This window comes from Orcinus orca, chromosome 9 (genome assembly GCF_937001465.1).
Source record: "Orcinus orca chromosome 9, mOrcOrc1.1, whole genome shotgun sequence".
Classification (NCBI taxonomy): Eukaryota; Metazoa; Chordata; class Mammalia; order Artiodactyla; family Delphinidae; genus Orcinus; species Orcinus orca.
This window is the reverse complement of record NC_064567.1, coordinates 11,890,533-11,909,386: the sequence shown is the minus strand read 5'-3', so window position 1 is coordinate 11,909,386 and position 18,854 is coordinate 11,890,533. Positions and strand designations below refer to the sequence as shown.

General features: G+C 52.2%; 1 protein-coding gene and 2 gene segments (V, D, J or C); all 3 read left to right on the top strand.

Moving 5' to 3' along the window:
- LOC101273865 (T cell receptor beta constant 1-like) overlaps nt 1-18,854 on the top strand; it is a 61,565-nt gene that overhangs the window by 30,367 nt on the left and 12,344 nt on the right.
- The window catches only part of LOC117199257 (T cell receptor beta constant 1-like), a 62,055-nt gene that overhangs the window by 39,096 nt on the left and 4,105 nt on the right, over nt 1-18,854 (top strand).
- PRSS2 (serine protease 2) lies at nt 2,024-5,846 on the top strand. The gene is given in 6 exon segments (XM_033432304.2): nt 2,024-2,509; nt 3,477-3,636; nt 4,590-4,780; nt 4,783-4,869; nt 5,243-5,364; nt 5,642-5,846. Coding segments are annotated over 6 exon segments (792 nt in total). The 5' UTR covers nt 2,024-2,469; the 3' UTR covers nt 5,834-5,846.

Genomic DNA, 18,854 nt, shown 5'->3' with positions numbered 1-18,854 from the left:
CCCACCCTGCCCAGGCTGGGAAAGGGAACAGATATGGTGGGTTCTAGAGAGGCAAGCCCAGAACCTGCTCAAACACAGTGGCCCTGAACTTGGACGGTCCTCAGTTTGGAGCTGTGTTGGTTCCTGTGTGGACTAAGCACTCAGTTCTGAGACTTGGGAGCCTTTTGAAGATCCTCCTGGACAGGTCGGCCTATAGGAAGTGGGCTGACCAGTTGGCTGCCTTCCAAATGGACAACAGAGTCTAGAGTTTTTAAAAGCTAAATGAGTGGAGGGAGCTCAGTTGACTGGGCTTACCACTGAACTTGACTTGTGGGGCTCAGTCTGGATCTAATATGATTTAGAAAAGTAAATACACCTGTCATTTATTAAACTCTGCGTATCGTGGTACAAGTCACGGCTGCTACAATAACAGCCACGTGGGTATTCCTCCCAGACTCCTTACTGGCTCTCCTCTGAGTACTCGTCAGTAGACTCTGGAGTCACTTAAGCAGCGTTAATAAGCCCAGGGATGAGACAAGGAATGACTGCAATGTGGACAAAAAGACCATTATAGTATAGGAACCAATCTATCTTCAGATAAAAAGCTTCAATTGCTAGAGACTCCCCCATTCACCCCTCTATATCAGCCTGAAGGCTAGACAAAATATGCAAGTAGACGTACCCATCTTCCTTGCTTCAAGGTGGGAAGCAGGAGAGGGCTGGGGAGGAGCAGCAGACTACTCCATGCAGCCAACCAGCCTATGCCCAGTGTGTGCCTCTAGCCTCTGTCTCACCCTTCAGTGTGTTTGGATCACACAGACCACCCCTTCACTACCCAGATTCAGTGATTCCCAGGTTGCGCCATTCAAGAAAATAGTTCTTAGTGGATAAAGAGAAATTGCACAATGGGCAAAATACGTAGTTTAGAAAAAATAATGGCGGCGGGAAGGAGTTGGGGGTTTGGAGGAAAGACAGCAGAGAATTTGACAATCTGATTGGAGCTGGCAAAGGACCCTGGGGGGCCAAGGAGGAGTTGACTAAGAGCTGAGGAGAAGTACCTGAGCTGGGGGGCTGGGGGAGGGACGTATTTTTTAAAGAGAAACTAACGATTTGGAATCTGACAAAAATCTACTTTTCAGACCAATAGGAGATCTGAAAGACTCCACTATGTAGCAACATGGTGGGAATGAACTTAGCTTCCATAGGGAAAGGTTCTGGTGTCATTCATGGATTCCTTAGCTGGGTGACCCTGGAGAAGTCACTTAACCGCTTAGCTTTAGAGTTTTCATTGGTAAAAAGGAGAAAATGGTATCTGTTGCCCAACTCATGAGGCTGTGTGAGGATCAAATAAAGGGAAGGGGAGCCAAACGTTCTGTGGTAGAGTTTACAGGCTCTGGAGTTGGCCTGCCATGCTTAAATCCCATCTCTACAGCTTACTGGCTGTGTGACCTTGAGAAAGTTACGTCACCTCTATAAAGCTCATCTTGTCATCTATAAAATGGCAACCCCATAGGTGGTTGTGACAATAAAGTGAAAAGGGTCCGTGAAAGACTCACACACATTTGGTATAGTAAAGTGCACAGAAACCACCCACCATTATCATAATGAAAAGCCAGTGGCTTGATGTGCCAAGAGCTAAAAATCAACCAAGAGAATGTCTTTTTTTTTTATTAATTAATTTATTTATTTTTGGCTGCGTTGGGTCTTCGTTGCTGCGCCCGGGCTTTCTCTGGTTGCGGCGAGCAAGGGCTACTCTTCATTGCGGTGGGCGGGCTTCTCATTGCGGTGGCTTCTCTTGCTGTGGAGCATGGGCTCTAGGTGCGTGGGCTTCAGTAGTTGTGGCTCGCGGGCTCTAGAATGCAGGCTCAGTAGTTGTGGCGCACGGGCTTAGTTGCCCTGAGGCATGTAGGATCTTCCCGGACCAGGGTTCGGACCCGTGTCCCCTGCATTGGCAGGCGGATTCTTAACCACTGCGCCACCAGGTAAGTCCTAGGAGAACGTCTTAGAGAAATAGACAAAGGAATCCAAAATTCAGAATGAAGAGTGCCAAGTGCTGCAGAGTCTTATTCAAATTGAATTTGGGCAAATGTGGACTGGAATCCAACCTACACATCTGAGCCTAGAGTATGAGGTAATGGTTTCCACCTATATCTATTTTCTCTGCCTGTAAGGTGACTCCTGATACTTTGACCAAAACTCCCCTCATACTGCATCGCGGGTGTGATAGTTGATTCTAAGGGGGAGCGCAAAGCATCAGGAGAAGGCTAGTCTTAAGGCTTTAGACACAGAAAAGCCCAAGCAGTTGGGGATTCCCTTTCAGACAGAGTCAGAGCCACAAAGCACCAAGCAGGACTCCAGGAAAAGGAAAGCTGCAGGTGTGTTTGTACGGGGCTGGGGGGTGGTGACCCTCCACCCTCACCTACACACGCCCTCCCTCTCCTCGGGAGGTATAAAGGCTCTCCGTCAGCCACTCAACTACACTTCTCCACCATGAATCCACTGCTGATCGTTGCCTTTGTGGGAGCTGCTGGTGAGTCCCATGCGTTGCTTGCGCCCCATTTGCCCCTGTCCTGGCAGAGATACATGCTCCACCATTCCTGCTACCTTTCCTGTTCTACCTGTGCGCTGAGATCCTACCTTCCCTGTCCAGCACCCCTCCTTCCCACTCTGGGGGTCTCTTTAAGCCTCATTCTCTCACCTGCTGCCGGACTCCACTCCCATCCCCCTCATCCACCAGTTTCGGGGCTTTGTTGGGAGAGGCGCGAAAGGGAGACCAGGTGGGGACGGTTTGTGAAATGAGCCAGGACTTGAGGCTCTAGGATAGCTCCACGGCAGCTGTTCCTAACCTCGGACGCACCTGGGGAGGTGGAACGATGACTCATTCCAGCCCTATTAATTGGCCTGGGGTGTGGCCCATGCATTGACCTTTTAAGCCTCCCAGGTAGTTTTCAGATGCCCGGATGTAAAGCCACAGCTGCAAATCACTGTTCTATTGGCCAATAACCGTAACTACCTTTGTCCTGCGCAGTGGGTCGCCGGCCTCACTGCGCAGATGTGAGCTACGGGAGGAGCTGGCTACAGCCAGGGCTTCGCGGTCAGATCTTCCTACTTAGGCCATCCCATCATGACAAGCCGGGGCTGAAATTGCAGTGGGGAGTAGACTGGTGATGAGTAAGAGAGAGAAAGAAGCATTCGGTGGGTGAGAGGACCCCATTCCGACCCTATCGCACTGAATGCACTGTGAGGGGGTTTCTTGTCCTTGGCCCCAGGGGAGGTCTGGGCCCGAGCCCCTGCAGGGTCCCTAGCTCTGTGCCCTGCAGGCACACAGAGCAACTCGGGAGAACTACCTCTGTGAGACAAGCTGGGGATGCTCCCCCGTGGCCTCCCTCTCATCACTGTGCTCCTTCAGGAATCCTAATTAGCAAGGTCCAGCCGCGGGGCTCTGGGCTCCAACCCCACCCCTCCTGTTGAATTGGCTTCTCCCTTCCTGTCTCAAGTTGCTTTTCCCACGGACGCTGATGACAAGATCATAGGGGGCTACACCTGTGCAGCGCATTCTATCCCCTACCAGGTGTCCCTGAACTCCGGCTACCACTTCTGCAGGGGCTCCCTCAACAGTGACCAGTGGGTGGTGTCCGCGGCTCACTGCTACAAGTCGTAAGTGCTGGGCCCCTGGCTACAAAGCCCACCACCCAGGGCCCTCTGGAGGAGCTGGGGTCTGTGTAGGGGTTGCTGAAGTTGGGAAACGATGATGGGGAAGAGAAGAAGTTGACGATGGCAGCTGACTCGCAGGAGCTGCGGGTAAAATGGGGCACCTGATAGGAAGCCGCTGACACCCCAAATCAATAGATCAAACAGCGGGTCATAAAAGCAGGGACGGACCATTTTGCGGTAGGAGTGGCCAGCTTGAAAAGCAGGCAAGGACCTCACACCGAGTAACCTTTGCCAGTTGGCTACAGGTTAAAACCACCTGAGATATGTTAAAAAAAAAAACAAAAACAATAAAAACAGTTGCCTAGTTCCTATTTGACTCAGAATTTTTAGGAAGAGAGTCTGAGTATTGGTGAGTTTATAACTGCCTCTGGCAGATCTACTCTCTGGGCAGAGCTGAGAATCACTGTCAAGACCAAGGGCTTTCAAACCTGAGTGCGCAGAAGAATCACCCGGAGGGCCTGTTAAAACACAGATTGCTGGGTCCCACCCCCAGGGTTTCTGATGCAGTAGGTCTGGGGTGGGAACTGAGAATGCGTTCCCAGCTGAGGCTGAGGCTGCAGTCCCGGGGCTGCACTTTGAGAAGCGCTGGATTAGCTCACACGGGACGATGGTACTTAGCAGAGCGAGAACGGAGGGAGTAGAAGTCACCCGTGTAGTTCGCAAGGTGGCAGAGGATGAAGGATGCTCGGGGAACTCGAAGTGGCTCGGTGGCACCCACGGCACTGAACGCATGAGAGGCATGGGGAAGGCGGCTGGAAAAGCAAACGGAGGAGCATCCCCGCCGGGACCCCTTCACGGCCTCCCTGCCCCACTGCCCCTCTACTGCCCTGTGACATTCCCACACCACCACCTGCGAGCAGGGAAAACGCTGGGGGACGCAGGGATGTGGGCAAAAGGCCTTTACTGTGCTTCGCCCGCAATGGCCGCCTCCAGGCGAGGCTGGGAGAGCGCAACATCGACGTCCTGGAGGGCCGTGAGCAGCTCGTCGACGCGGCCAAGATCGTCCGCCACCCCAGCTCCAGCAGCTGGACTCTGAACAGGGACATCTTGCTGATCAAACTCTCCTCGCCTGCGGTCATTGATGCCCGGGGTCCACCTTAGCTCTGCCCAGCGCCTATGCGCCCGCTGGCACCCAGTGCCTCATCTCCGGCTGGGGCAACACCCTGAGCTCTGGAGGTGAGTGGGACCCTCACGACTTCACCCTCCAACCTACCCACATTGCCCAGAACTGAGCATCCCCTGAGCTGGGACCCCTTTGCTTCCAGTCTGCAAATTCACATCAAGTGCCTACTACACAAAGGGCTCTCTGCTGGGTACCAGAGAGATGCAAAGTGTCAAGGAGTTGAACCCGAGAACCAAAAGACAGGACAGATGTAGCCCTTGCTATTAGCACCTCTAGGGAGGGGTCTGCAGTGAGCTTTCTGGGAGTTGAAATCCATCACTCCTTGGAGGCCTCTCCTGGCCGCCCTCAGGGTTCAGCACTGGATTGCCATCCCGTCCTGGCCTGACCCACATTTTCCTTTCCTTGATCTCTTCCTGCCCCTCAAAGTCAACTACCCCGAGCTGCTGCAGTGCCTGAGTCAGGCCGAGTGTGAAGCCTCGTACCCTGGACAGATCACTGACAACATGGTCTGCGCCGGCTTCCTCGAGGGAGGCAATGATTCGTGCCAGGTGACTTGACCCTAGCACTCTGAGACCCCTGCCCAGACACACAGGCCCCCTGGGAACGGGATTTGATTGCCCGGGGCTGTGGGGCTGGTAGAGGAGGTCCCTGGGCAGTGGTCCCGTGGAGAAACAAGGGAGGCTAGTGTGCGTGGCGTCTCTCCACACTGTGGAGAGATGTGGAACCACAGAGCCGACAGGAACGGGGTCTCGTAAGGTTCAGACTGTGTGTGGCTCTGGGTCCCTTCTTCTCTTTATAAACCTTGTCCCACCGCTTCCTCCCCAGGGTGACTCTGGCGGCCCTGTGGCCTGCAACGGAGAGCTCCAGGGCATTGTTTCCTGGGGCTCTGGCTGTGCCCAGAAGGGCAAGCCCGGGGTCTACACCAAGGTCTGCAACTATGTGGACTGGATTCAGCAGACCATCGCTGACAACAGCGAAAGCCCCCGCCCCTCTGCCATCATTATGCTAATAAAGTGACTCTTCTCTAACTGCCCAGGTCTGTACCTGCTCCCTCCGGCCCCTTCACTCCAGGAAACATCTCCTCCCATCTGAGGTCAGACAGGGCTGTACCCCTTACAGATGAGCAGAGCGCCCCACTTCCCAAACTGTCTTCCATGGCACACTGGTATAGCAGCATGTAAAGAGAAGGAATCCAGAAAATCATAATCAGGGGGAGGTTTTCTAGAGGAAAATCCATTTCGGAAAGGCTGCATCGGCCTTTGTGCTTCTCTGGGTCTTGAGTGCAGTGCTGATGTGCACACGTAGGCATGGTCTGTAAGATCCCACACTTCGTCTCACCGCTACCCACACCTAGGGAAGCACCTGTGCCAATCACCTTGGCCTCTTCTGAGTCCCCTCCAAGCCCCAGCTTATGTTCTCTCCTGGCAGCAGGTGACCCCATTGGCCCCTATTTCCCAACGACCATCTCATGTGTCTGAGGAAGACAAGAGCTCCCTGGTCTCCATCCCTCAGGCTCCTGAGAAATCTGCCTTTTGTTCTCCCCATGTGATGGTACTGACATGAATATGCCATACTGAGTACTTTATAGGCACTTTCAGATTTAGTTCCCTCTCCCCTCTGGGGTGGTTATTATTCCAGCAGTACAGATGAGGAAACAGAGGTTCAGAGAAGGTTATTAATTTACCCACATCCCTCATCCAGCAAATGGCAGATCTGGAGGGGTGGTTTTTTTCTAATTTTAATTATGCTTTATTATTTGACCTACATGCTATTTATGATTGTATTGATTAATTTTTAATTCTTTTCTTTTTTTTTAAACCCCACATTTGTTTATTTATTTACTTTTTTGGCTGTGTTGGGTCTTCGTTTCTGTGCGAGGGCTTTCTCTAGTTGTGGCAAGCCGGGGCCACTCTTCATCGCGGGGCACGGGCCTCTCACTGTCGCGGCCTCTCCCGTTGCGGAGCACAGGCTCCGGACGCGCAGGCTCAGTACTTGTGGCTCACGGGCCCAGTCACTCCGCGGCATGTGGGATCTTCCCAGACCAGGGCTCGAACCCCTGTCCCCTGCATTAGCAGGCAGATTCTCAACCACTGCACTACCAGGGAAGCCCAGATCTGGAGTTTTGAGTCCCTATTTGCCTGCTCCCAAAGCCCAGCCCCTGCTTCCCCTACCCCATCTCATGGGCTCTCCAGCTGCAGCTATGGTCCATCAGCTCTGCTGTTCACCGTCTCTCCAGCTCATCCCCTGCCTCACAGCACTTCCTGAGGGATGCTGGTCTCCTGCCCGCCTTCTAACCCTGCGCTTAGAGAGGTCCGGCCCGTTATCTGATTCCTGGTTAATACCTTTCCTGATCTCTCACATTTTCAAAGTAGAAGGCAAGTTCCTCATCGTGGAGATGTAGGGTTCTTCCTGCTCTGCCCCTGCCTATGTTTCCAGCCTTGGTCTCCTCACCCCTCCCCTCCCCTGCTGTGCTCCAATGCTCAGAAGTCCTGGGGGTTTCCTCCAACAAGCATGGACCTCTGACCTCTAGCTCTGGGCACTACTGGTCCATCTGGTTTGATGCCCTTCCCACCCACCCCTTCACCCTCTTCAGAAAAGTCTTTGACCCTCTGTGGACCCTCTGGTCTGAGTAAGGATTTTTCCTTCTCTTCCATGCTTTCTTCTATCACAGTTCTTCTCATGCTGCTGAATGTATATGGATGTATCTACCTTGGCCTTCAACCATGAGCTTCTTCCGGAAGAAATCTCGCCTTACTCGTCCTGGGAATCCTACTGATTAAACAACAGCTGGACTAAGGTAGGCACCCCACGATCGGATGAATGAATGAACGATGAGCTAGGAGTGGAGGCAAATGTACTGAAGAAAGGAAGAGCCTTCCAGAAGACTGGTTCTCAGAGTGTGCTCCCTCGACTAGCAGCACCAGAATCACGTGGGAATTTAGGAGAAATGCACATTGTTAGGCCCGACCCCTGACCTACTGAGTCAGAAATTCTAAGATGGAGCCCAGCAGCTTGCTTTTAACAAGACTTCCAAGTCATCCTGAGGGATGCCAGAGCTTGGGAACCAGTGTGGTAGAGAGACCCCTAGACCAGTACTCTCTGTGAAAACACCAGTTACGGACGTCTCTACTAACTATAGGCAGGCATCGTGATAAAACTTTACGTGTATTATTTATGTCTCACAAGAGCTCCATTAGGGAGATGTTATTTTATTTATCATCATCATCATTCCCACTTTACAGATAAGGAGACTGGAGTTTAAAAAGCTTCAGTAACTTGCCCAAGGTCCACAGATGTAAGTAGAGAGCGTGGGTGGGAGCCCCGCAGTCTGGCTACAGGAGATGAGCTTGCCGGAGGAGCGGGGCCTCAGCGGCTCAGGTACAGTGCCCAGCGGAGCCCCCGGAACTTAAGTGAGGAAGCCTGGGTGCTGGTCCCAGCCCTGTCTCCTCACATCCCGCACCCTTTAGCCTCTTCAGATTTCAGTTTCATCTGGGGAAATTAGGAGACAAAGTTTGGGTTCAAATGGGTCAATTAACGTACTTGAAAGTTTTCAAAAATTACACATAGGTGTTCTTTGCGTATCTCCTCCCTACGTCCCAACACACAGCTTGAGAAAGGCACACAGGTAACTAACCAGCTTCCCCTCGGATCCCCTGATCACTACCCACATTCTTCTCACCCAGCTTCCCCTCGAATCCCCTGATCACTACCCACATTCTTCTCGCCCCCTCAGGTGGCCACACTGACAGTGCAGCCGCTTAAGTCTAACAAAAACTAAGGAAAGGCTTCCCCCTGCTGCCCAAGATGAAGAATGACCTCACTCGGCACCTGCCTGACTGGTCTAAACTCCTTTCACCCCACCCCACCCCCCAAATGAAAGCTTCGCGGGCACTTGGGCTACTAACAGTGTGTGACACAGTGGCAAAGATCTGGGACAAACCCCATGAGGATAAAAAGTAGTTGTGAAACCAAGACAGGGTGGTATTCTTTGTAAGTCCAAGTCGGGTTGAGAGTCCCCAGCTAGATGGTCAAAAGGAAACGCTTACTTAGGGGGTAAATTAGTGACAGGCAAAAAGGGTTAATAAGGAAAATACTATATGGAACTAGATCAAAGTAAATCAGTACATTGATGAAAGTTCCTCAATGTGGAAAGGGAACAAGGAAGAGGCCTTGCCACCTTCCGACTGATAAAAGCAATTGATGACCTTTTATTGGGCTACTGTGAGACCTGTCACTATTCCTGAGTTAAATACAGACTGTCTCCCCTTTTTCCCTAAATTCTAAGAGCCCTGCCAGTTGCGGCCAGCTCTCGCACCACCAGACAGCGCTCTGCTGTGCTTCCAGCTGACAGCTGCCCTTCTCAAGGACAAGCAGTGGATCCCAGGACTGATGCAGAAGTGGAAACACCCAGGGTCATTTTGTGCTTAATTGTTTATTTAAATGCAAATTAATAAACCTAGAGATTTTGAGCTCAGAGTGTCCTGGGGACTACTCAGAAATAGGTATTTTTCACGAGCCGCCTCGGTGATTGGAGACTCACTGAGCAAATTCAAGACAGTACAACAGCTTCTTGTATAAACTGGTCTTCTTTGGAAAAAACGAGTTTGTAAATAAAACAAGTATCTTTTTTCTCTAGTGGCAGATTTTAAAATATCGCTTAAAGCAGTATTTTGCTGTTGTTTTTCTTTTTAAATTTTATTAAGTTTTACTTTAAAAGAAAATAGATAATAGCTATGTTATCTATTTAAAATAAAATAGCTATGTATGGCTCAACACAATAAAGTTGACACTGAGAAATGTTAATTTTCCTTATACTCTGTGTCCTCCACTCATTCTTTTTTTTTTCCTTAACGTCTTCATTGGAGTATAATTGCTTTACAATGGTGTGTTAGTTTCTGCTTTATAACAAAGTGAATCAGCGATCCACTCGTCCTTAACAGGTAATCATTTTATCCATCGCTTTTGTATCCTTCCATTGTTTCTTCATGCGGCATCAAACAAACAGAAGTATAATTCGTATTTTAATAATAAGTATTACTCTTACTTTGTTAGACAAAGGTAGCATACAGGAGCCTTATTCTACAGCTTGTTTTTATCCAGTTAACATTATATCTTAGAAAGCTTTCCATGGCAGTATGAAACATTTTCATTCTTTTTTAGCATTGAATAATATTCTATGTGAATGTTTCACAGTTTATTTACCCAATCCCTTACTAATGGGCACTTGAATTTTTTCCCAGTCTCTTTGCTATTCCAAATAATGCAAATACTTTACACACTTTTGTTTATTTGTATGCAAGAGTAATCACAGGATAAACTGTCAAAGGTGGGATTTCAGGCTGAAGAGGTAAGCACATTTGTAATTTTTATAGATATTTCCAAATTGCTCCCATGAAGAGTTGTATTATTTCGCACCCACCGGCAATCAATGTGTAAAAGTGTATATTTCACCAGAAACTAGCCAATAGAATGGTCTTCCATAATTCAGTTTGTCAATCATATTGGTGAAAAGTGACATTTCAATGCAGTTTTACTTTGTATTTATCATAGCAAGTTTTCTTTTTCCTATGGTTAAGCACCATTTGGATCTTTTTTTTCCGGAACCTCTGTTCTTTGCCATTTTTATTGGGCTCTGGGTTATTTTCTAATTGATTTCTAGGAGTTCATCGTCATGGAGAGATCAGCCCTCATGACGAGAATCACTAATGCTTTCTCCGTACTGTCATTTATCTTTTGATTCTGCGTCTGTTTCGCCCCGTAAGCGTGTTATCGTTATGTGATCGAGTGTCCTTTTTTCTTCTAGATGTTGTCATAGTTTAAAAGGCAACGAAAGGAAGCACCATGTAGTGAGATGAGATGCAGACCACCCAGCTGGAGGCTCAATTTCAAGGTCATCTCGTGCAGGGAGAATAAAATATCTACCAAAAACTTAAAATGTTCCTGCCCTTCAGGGAAAAGAGGGAGAAGACCTTGACCGTGATCACTTGGCCGTGTGATTGTATTTGAACGTCCCTGAGGCTGTATTCATTCAGTTCTCCACACCTGGTTCCCCCAGTGCCCTCCACTGAACTCGAATGTCTAAAGTCCACAGTGAGAAGTGCAGCAGCTGATGACACACGTGGTCCCCCCTCACCTCACACTGGTTAGAAATACAGCTCTCAGCTATCACTTTATCTACCCCTGGGAAAACCCTACCTCTATGTAGCTTGTGGCCAATTCTCCTTCAGACCACCCTGGAGGTTCAGAATTGGGCCAACGGGGCAGAGTCTGGGTACTGAGTGCTGAAAGGTGTGGCCTCCGGTGTGGCCAGCATCGGAGCAGTCCCGAGATAGAAAGGGGCTGCTACTATGACGCCAGCTTGCAGAGGGGCAGATACCAGGGAAAGCAGCCCCTGATGCAAAGACACACGGCTCTGAGGGGCTAAGAAGGTCCTGAAGAAAGGGCATGAGCACAAGGAGGGAGCCCCCTGGCCTGGTCCGTCCTCCCCACCACTTGCACCTGGGGCGGTGATGTCACCGCCTCGCCCTCCAGTGCCCTCACAGGGGCAGCTGCTCTGGTGGTTTCTCCCAGACTCCGACTTGGAGGGGCAGACGCATGGGAGGAGCCGTTTTTGTATAAAGCTGTAACGTTGTGAGGACAGGGGGGCCACAGTGATTCAACCCTACGGGAATCCTTTACAAAAACCTTTCTGCCTGTCCCAATTCCCACCGTCCTTCCATTCTTCTCCCGGGTCACAGGCCCAAGGGTGGTTTGGGTCAGAATGTCTCCACCTTCCTCCCGTCCACCTGTCAAGCCCAGGCCATGGAGAAGCACAGGCCTGGATCAGAGCTGAAGCTTGCAGGCAGAAAGGCCAGACATAAGAAGATGCCTCTGTGGCCTCATGGGTGAAGGCCTCAGAGAGACCCCTTTATCCCACCCTCCTCCTCCCCCCACCCAAGGACAAGGTCAATGGGAAGGTACATGGGAGGTGACCGTTCTATGAAGGAAGAAGCCAGCACTACCCAGCCCTCCGGGGACAGTCACGGGTCTCTGGGACCCTGCCCTCCTCGCCAGGCCCACATCCTTCTGATGGACCCTCAGGAAGAATCAAAAAAACAGGGCCCAGGGCTCTCTGGATGGACTCTGCCCATGCTCCGTGGCCCCAAGAGTCAAAAGTCGAAAACATTCTTCTGTGCGATATCTGTAGAGCACAGGAGGGGATTCCTAGTCCCAGAGTCCACCAGGCACCAACCAAAATCCCCTCCTCTCTGCACTCCTCGCGTTTGCTTTCCTCCTTACTCCGCGTCACTGTGCAAACACTGAAGTCTTCTTCGGAGAAGGCACCAGGCTCACGGTCGTAGGTAAGACATAATCCAGGCCTTTCCTGGCCCCTTGTAGGGGAAGGCGGGTCCCAAGTGTGCATTGTAAGGCGGCTGTATTCTGATGTGCTATGACTATACCTTCGGCCCAGGGACCAAGCTGACTGTTGTAGGTAAGGCCAGGGTGTCCAGGTGGGTACCACGAAGGAGCACTCTCTCGGGGAATGTGGGAGGGAAGGGATGACCCAGCTCCTGGGTCTTGGGGCCCTGGAAAGTTCTGGAATGGTATGCAGAGTGTTTGAAGGGGGCTGGTGGCTCTGGGAGGGAAGGCAGCCATGAACACCCTAACCTCTCCCAGAATCCCAGCAGACAAGGAGAGGTTTTGAAGTGAATCTGGGAGGCTGTGCTTTGCAGACACCTACTATTTTGGGGAAGGAAGCCGGCTCACTGTCATAGGTAAGCTAGTCAGGGCTGGAGGGCTGGGAACCTACAGGGAGGGGCAGGGTCCAGGTGGAGCCTCCGATAGGGGTGCCTAGGTTAAAGCGTGTTTTTATTAGAAAAATCTGAATTCTCGTCTTGATGAATTCTTATCTTGATGAGATGGACAGCCTCCATCTCCAATAGTTTCATAGGCTCGCTGTGCCAAGCCTGGGTCTCCCTACCGAGAGTCTCAGCTGGAAAGGGGTCTCCGTGTCCATCTTCCGTCTCCTTGGAGGGTGCCCATCATGGCCACGGTAGATGGGAGGGCGTCTGGCCTTGGATCCGTCAGTGCTGCCGTTTCTCTCCCTCGCGTAGAAAGGAGATGGACACAGGAGAGGGGGGTGAGAAGTCTCACAGGGGGCCAAACTGGTCCTCTGACCGCAGCTTTTCGGGTTGTACAGTTGTCACCAGCTCCACCTCCGGGGGTTAAAATTCCGCCAAGGAAGGGGACAGGAGAGCTGCAGGTGGACCGGCAGAGGGGTGGGGAAAGAATGGGAGGCGCAGGCACCGTTTCCCTACCGGGCTTTCGTGTTCTGCGACTAATGAAAGCCTGTATTTTGGCAGCGGAACGAAGCTTTCTGGGCTGGGTAAGTAAAGGTCTTCCCTGGGAATGATGTATTGTAAGGCTGGAGTTCTAGAAGTTCCCTTTAGAGAAGGCAGGGACTGAGAACACAGCAGAGAAAAGGCGGAGAGTGTGGGCGAGTGGAGAAGGTGCTAGGACCCCCAGAAGTTCTGGGGAGAAGCTCGTTTCTGGAAAGAAGGGCCCCATACCAGCCGCTCTGGGGTTTGCCACGCCCGTGTTATACTGTGGAGCAACCGGGGGCAGCACTTTGGAGGTGGGACTCGACTCCCTGTCCTGGGTAAGACATAAGAGCTGGGAGACGGGGGCCACTGTCCCTTGGACCCGGAGTGTCTACCCCTCCGTCCAGCCCCGGTGGGAGAGGGTTGAGTAAACCCTGGTCCCTGTGGGGCTTCCGGGGAGCTGGGTCTGCCGCCGCCTTAGATGACGCTTGGTCGATTCCTGTTTGTCCTCTAAGTCTTCGGCCCATAAACTGCTTCCTTACTCTTCTGTCGGTGGTCCATTCCTCCTTCTTCTGTGCGTGGATCGGCCCCTCCTAAGTCTCTTCCTCTTTTCCCTCTTTCCCCAGAGTGTGCTTAGGCCTTTCTCCTAGTGGGATCCCTTTGGTCCTGAGCCGTGAATCCAGGCAGGGAAAGGTGGCCATCTCTGCCCTCAAGGAGCTAAGACTAGCGCTCTGGCTGGAGACCCCTGGGGGGTTTTCCTACAGCCTCCTGCAGCTGTGTTCCTATAATTCACCCCTCCACTTTGGGACCGGCACCAGGCTCACCGTGACAGGTATCAGACAGGGAGGGAGGTGGAAGGCGGGGGCCAGAGCTGCCCGTTCCTTCCGGAGCATCTCCAGCTCGCTCCGCTGTGTCGGCCGAGGGCTCAGAGGAGCTGTGCTTCTGTGCTTCGTCTCCTGGCTTTGTGTTTTCTCGTTCTCCTTCTCGTTGTTCTCCAAGACTCCCCTCCTCTCTCCCGATTTAGCGGGTGTGCTGCTTTACTTTCCCCTTCTCATCTGATCTTCTCCATTTCCCCCCCTCCTTCTAACTCTGATCCTGCACTGGTGACCCCGTTTTGGGGAACAGCTCCGTCTTCAATGTTAAAATCCACCCCCAACACCTCCCTCCAGCTCAGAGCGCTGTCCTCGCCTTCCTTGAGTCCTTCTCTGTCTCCAAGATCCATGTGTGTCTTCCTGAGGTGGTTTAAGGACCCAGGAGGCCATAGGGGAGCAGCTTGGTGAGACTGAGAGGGCTTGAGGGGGACTCCTGAGCCCTGAAGGCCGAGGTCCGTGTCACGGCATCATGTGAGCTTGCAGGGGTGGCCCTGGGGAACATTGTGCTTGCTGGGGGTCAGAGGAGGTAGGTCAGAATAAGCTGTTACAACTGGAAACTTACACCATCTTAGTAACAGCCAAAGCAGAAAGAAGAGAAGCAGGTTGAGGCCCCGTGCTCTCAAACCTCAGGATCTGTGCTGAGATCAGCGAGTCAGAGGCCCATCGTGAAACGCTAACACACCATCACCACCCTCTGGAGGAAGCAGGCAGGTGGGAGAAGCAGGGCGAGGGTGAGATGGGCCTGGGCTGGAGTTATAGACACGGCCAGAGCAGCGGGCCACAGAGGTTCTACCAGACTGGTTGGCTGAGGCAGGCTTTGTCCTGCAGAGGGAAGCACGTGCCAGGGAGTGTCATGGAAATTGGAAAGTACAAATCACGGAGATTCAAAATGCCTGGGTTCTGGGGAAAGAGGGGCTCACGCAATTTGCAAAGTGACCTAAACTGTCTCAGGCCCTCTGAGATGTATAAAACAGAGATGACAATGGTCGTCTCTTGGGGTCCTGAAACTCTAAGGGACTAAATCACGTGAAAATCCTTTGTAAAGGATTTACCCTCTTGTAGCCATCCTTTTCATTCTTGTTGTTTATCCTCACTGTGTCACAGAGTATGCCTTTTTCCAAACCTGTGTCTCAATTTTGCCATTAGAAACATTTCCCAAACTTGGATAAAGTGGAGACATCTGGGTTTGCCATACTTCTGCTCATTCCTAGAACAGAGCCAAACAGAGGGCACAGTACCTTCTGGCAACAAGGAGGGTGCTTGAAAGGTAGACGTGTTTTTTTCCCATTCCTCCATGTCTTCACGTGAGGGCCTGCCTTCCGACAATTCCAGAGATTCTCTCCCTTCTGTCAGGCATGTCAAAGGGCCTGGGACTTTATCATATGAACCCTCTGACGAACTGGTCCTCGGACTTTGGGATTTGTTCGTTTCCAAGCTTTTGCTGCTTTTATGAATATAAAACGTGGCTGGAGCTAGGATTTAAAAGCGGGGAGAGAGGTTTGCTGGGCACTGGAAATAAGAAAGGGTTCAACCCATGAACATTTCCTTTCATGGGATTCCAGCCATCCTCGACGCCCGGAGCGCCCTGGTGTAGCAGTCGGTGTGGAACATCAGATAGGACAATAGCCAGAGGCACGGGGGCTCCACAAAGCAGGTTACATGAAAATCAAAACAAAAGGTGAGTTGGGTAGAGTATAGAGAAAAGAATATGTCAGATGCAATGGGAAAAGTATCTCTTCTGGGGAAGAATGTCTCATTCTAATTCATAGGTGCTGTCACTCAAACAGATAAGCACATACACCCTGCAAAAAACAGGAAAATGATCATTGGAAAAAGTCAGTTTAGTTCTCAGGATCATGCTTCTAGTAGGAATCCTCTGCCTCAAAATCCAGGCTTATTTCAACTTTACTGTAATTGCTTCTAAGTCTGAAAAGTTAGTCATGCACCAAAGAGGGATTTAAACTAGGAAGAAAATAGATATACTCATTCGATGGCTAATCCTACAGGGCCCCAAGTACAGGGCTTTTCAAACACAGCCAAGAAAATCAGGGAATAATGCCACCTTAGGGGCTCGTGGGAGGCGGTCAGTAGTGAGTGCCCATTGAGGGGAGAGAGAAGGGGCAAGGATGAGGGAGACTAACAGCAGGGAATGCGGATGGTGACGCCCAAACGAATCACCCCTGCCTCTCCCTGCTCCACACTAAGCTTCCCAGGAACATGGAGCATCAAAACGTTACAGAGGGATAATCATAAAACTTCTCACAAAACTCGCCCTTTGACAAAGCACTTGCAGGTGTGTAATTTGTTAAGCACTCGCAACAACGCTGTGGGGAAGATATTACCCCCATTTTTCAGCTGCAGAAATGACGGCCAGGGAGGTTGCAGGTCACAGAAGTAGTAAGAGGCGGGGTCTAGCCTGGAACACTTCCCAATCCAGCAAAATCTCCATCACAAATACCCTTTCCAATTTCACAACCACTGTAAGTCCCCTAGCCAAGCTCATTGTCTGCAAATTGGGGATGACCTCAGGCAGGGCCCAGATTTCTGTGTCCAGCTAGTTCTGAAGAGAGGTGGGAAGAGAGAAGCCAGGGAGAAGGAGGGTGGCCCCAGGCTGTGCCAGGGGAGGAGGGGAAGAGGGAGGAATTCTTGGTAGCCCCTTCCCACTGTGCTCCTACAGTGAGCAGTACTTCGGGCCAGGGACCAGGCTCACGGTGCTAAGTAAGGAGGTTGCTCCAGGGGGGAGGGAGGATGGGCTGCCCAGGCTGGATAACCCCTTGAACCCTAGCTTTGGGGGCGTGCGCGCTGGACCCTCCTAGGCTGCTGTCTGAGAAGGCAAAGTTTGCTCCTGCGTCCCAGGGCTGTGTGGATACCACACAGCTGTATTCTGGGGATGGCTCCAAGCTGACTGTGCTGGGTAAGGAGGGCAGCTGGGGTCCCGGAGCGCTCGCTCGGGCGGGCTGGAGAGAGGTGGGCTGCTGCCCATCTTCATTTGGGGCTGTGCTCAGGGTCGGTGGGGACTTGGGCTGAGTCCCGGACATCAGGAGAGGGCAGCGGCAGTTTTTGTCCTGGGCCTCAGGGCTGTGAGCCAAAACACTCAGTACTTCGGCGGGGGCACCCGGCTGACTGTGCTAGGTGAGCGGGGTGCCCTGGGGCGTTAGGAGCGGAAAGGGGCGTTCAGGACGCCAGCAGGGCCGCGGGACCCCTTTTTGTGCTGAGCCCTGAAGCTGTGAGCACTGACACTCAGTACTTCGGGCCGGGCACGCGGCTCCTGGTGCTAGGTGAGCGGGGACGCTGCCGCCGGGGACGCGGCGGGACGCGCGGCGGGTTTTTGCGCGGCGCTGGGGGGCCGTGACTCAGCCCCTGTACTTCGGGCCGGGCACGCGGCTCCTGGTGCTAGGTGAGCGCGGGCGGCGCGCCTCGGTTTGGGTGGGGAGCCCCGGGGCTGTGCTTTACAGGCGCCGCTCTGCCCTTCGGGGCCGGCAGCCCCTGACCGTGGTGGGTGAGTGTCCGCGGGCCCGGCAGCGGCGGCGGGGCGGGTTGGAAGGTCGGACCCGGGCACCTGGTCCCCTCTCTGCGCTGGAGCCGGGCGCTGGGACCCGGAGGGCGAGTGGCTGGGCGCTGAGGGGTTTGCGTGCTGGACTGGGACTCTGTGCTCCAATGAGCGGTATTTCGGCCCAGGCACCAGGCTCACGGTCACAGGTGAGATTTGGCTGTCTGCCTGCCTTCCATTCGCAGCCCACCGTGTCCCCGGAGATGGGTGGGGAGGGCTGCAGCTGGGCTGTGTTGCCAGTTGTCCGTCTGTGGGGTCAGTTCTGCAAGGGATGAGGGGCCTGGGATGGGGTACTCCTGGTTCTGGAACAGAAACAGAGGGCAAGGGTTGGGTGGAGGGGGTGCTTTGGTCTCTGTTTCTGAGATATTTAGGGACAGGGTGAGCATTGGAGAAAGAGAAGATTTATTGGGACTCTGAGAGCTGCTTGATTGGAGAAAAAGACCGAGGAGGGCAATCTGGGCTGGGGGAAGGGCAGGAGGGGGTGTAGCTGATGCAAAGGGGAGAATGAGCCCGAGGGGCAGAAACAAGCAGGGATGAGCGCAGGATGCGGCCCCCTGCACAGCCGGCTCCTGGGAGGTGCAGGTGGAGGCTTCCACTGAACACAGGAGAAAAAGGATGACAAACAAGAGTGTGGAACAGAGAGGTGAGAGAGAGAAACACGAGGCATGAGGGAGAGAATCAAAGTCAGCGGGGTTGGTTGATTTACTGTTTAGAAGTTTAGATTTGAAATTAGCTTTAAAACCTTTTCCTCTCTTCCTAAGCCCCAGACCCCTGAGGGCCAGGCTGTGTGTACAGCACACGGGGGCTAGATGGGAACCTGGGCCACTGGGTGGATTTACTCACCAAACGTACCCCCCTCATCCCCTAGCCGGAAATCTCCCTCCTCACACCATGTCTTCTAGGTTAAACAGCCAGGTGGGGCAGGACATACATTAAAATGCAGATACTTTGCTTGTGAGCTGAGGAACATTCCCTGGAGGATCTTAGGCTCTTTGTGCTGGAAAAGGACCTTAAAGGTCACCTGGTGATGGGAGCACTGAGGCTTCAGGGGGAAGAACCCTCAAAACTGGTATATTTACCGGCTAATTTGACAACAGCAAACGTGTTTGTAGTTAGGTTCATTAAGATGGAGCCAATGAGGCTCAGCTGAAGTGTTTGTTCCCGGAGGGGAAGCTGGGTTCCTGTGATCAGCCAGGGTGGAGAAAAGCAGGAGACCTTACAACCAGGTAAATCTAGGTCCCAAGCCCTGGCCCTTTAATGATCTGGTGACCTTGGTCAAGTGAATCTGTGGGAACATCCTCTCTTCTATACAAGGT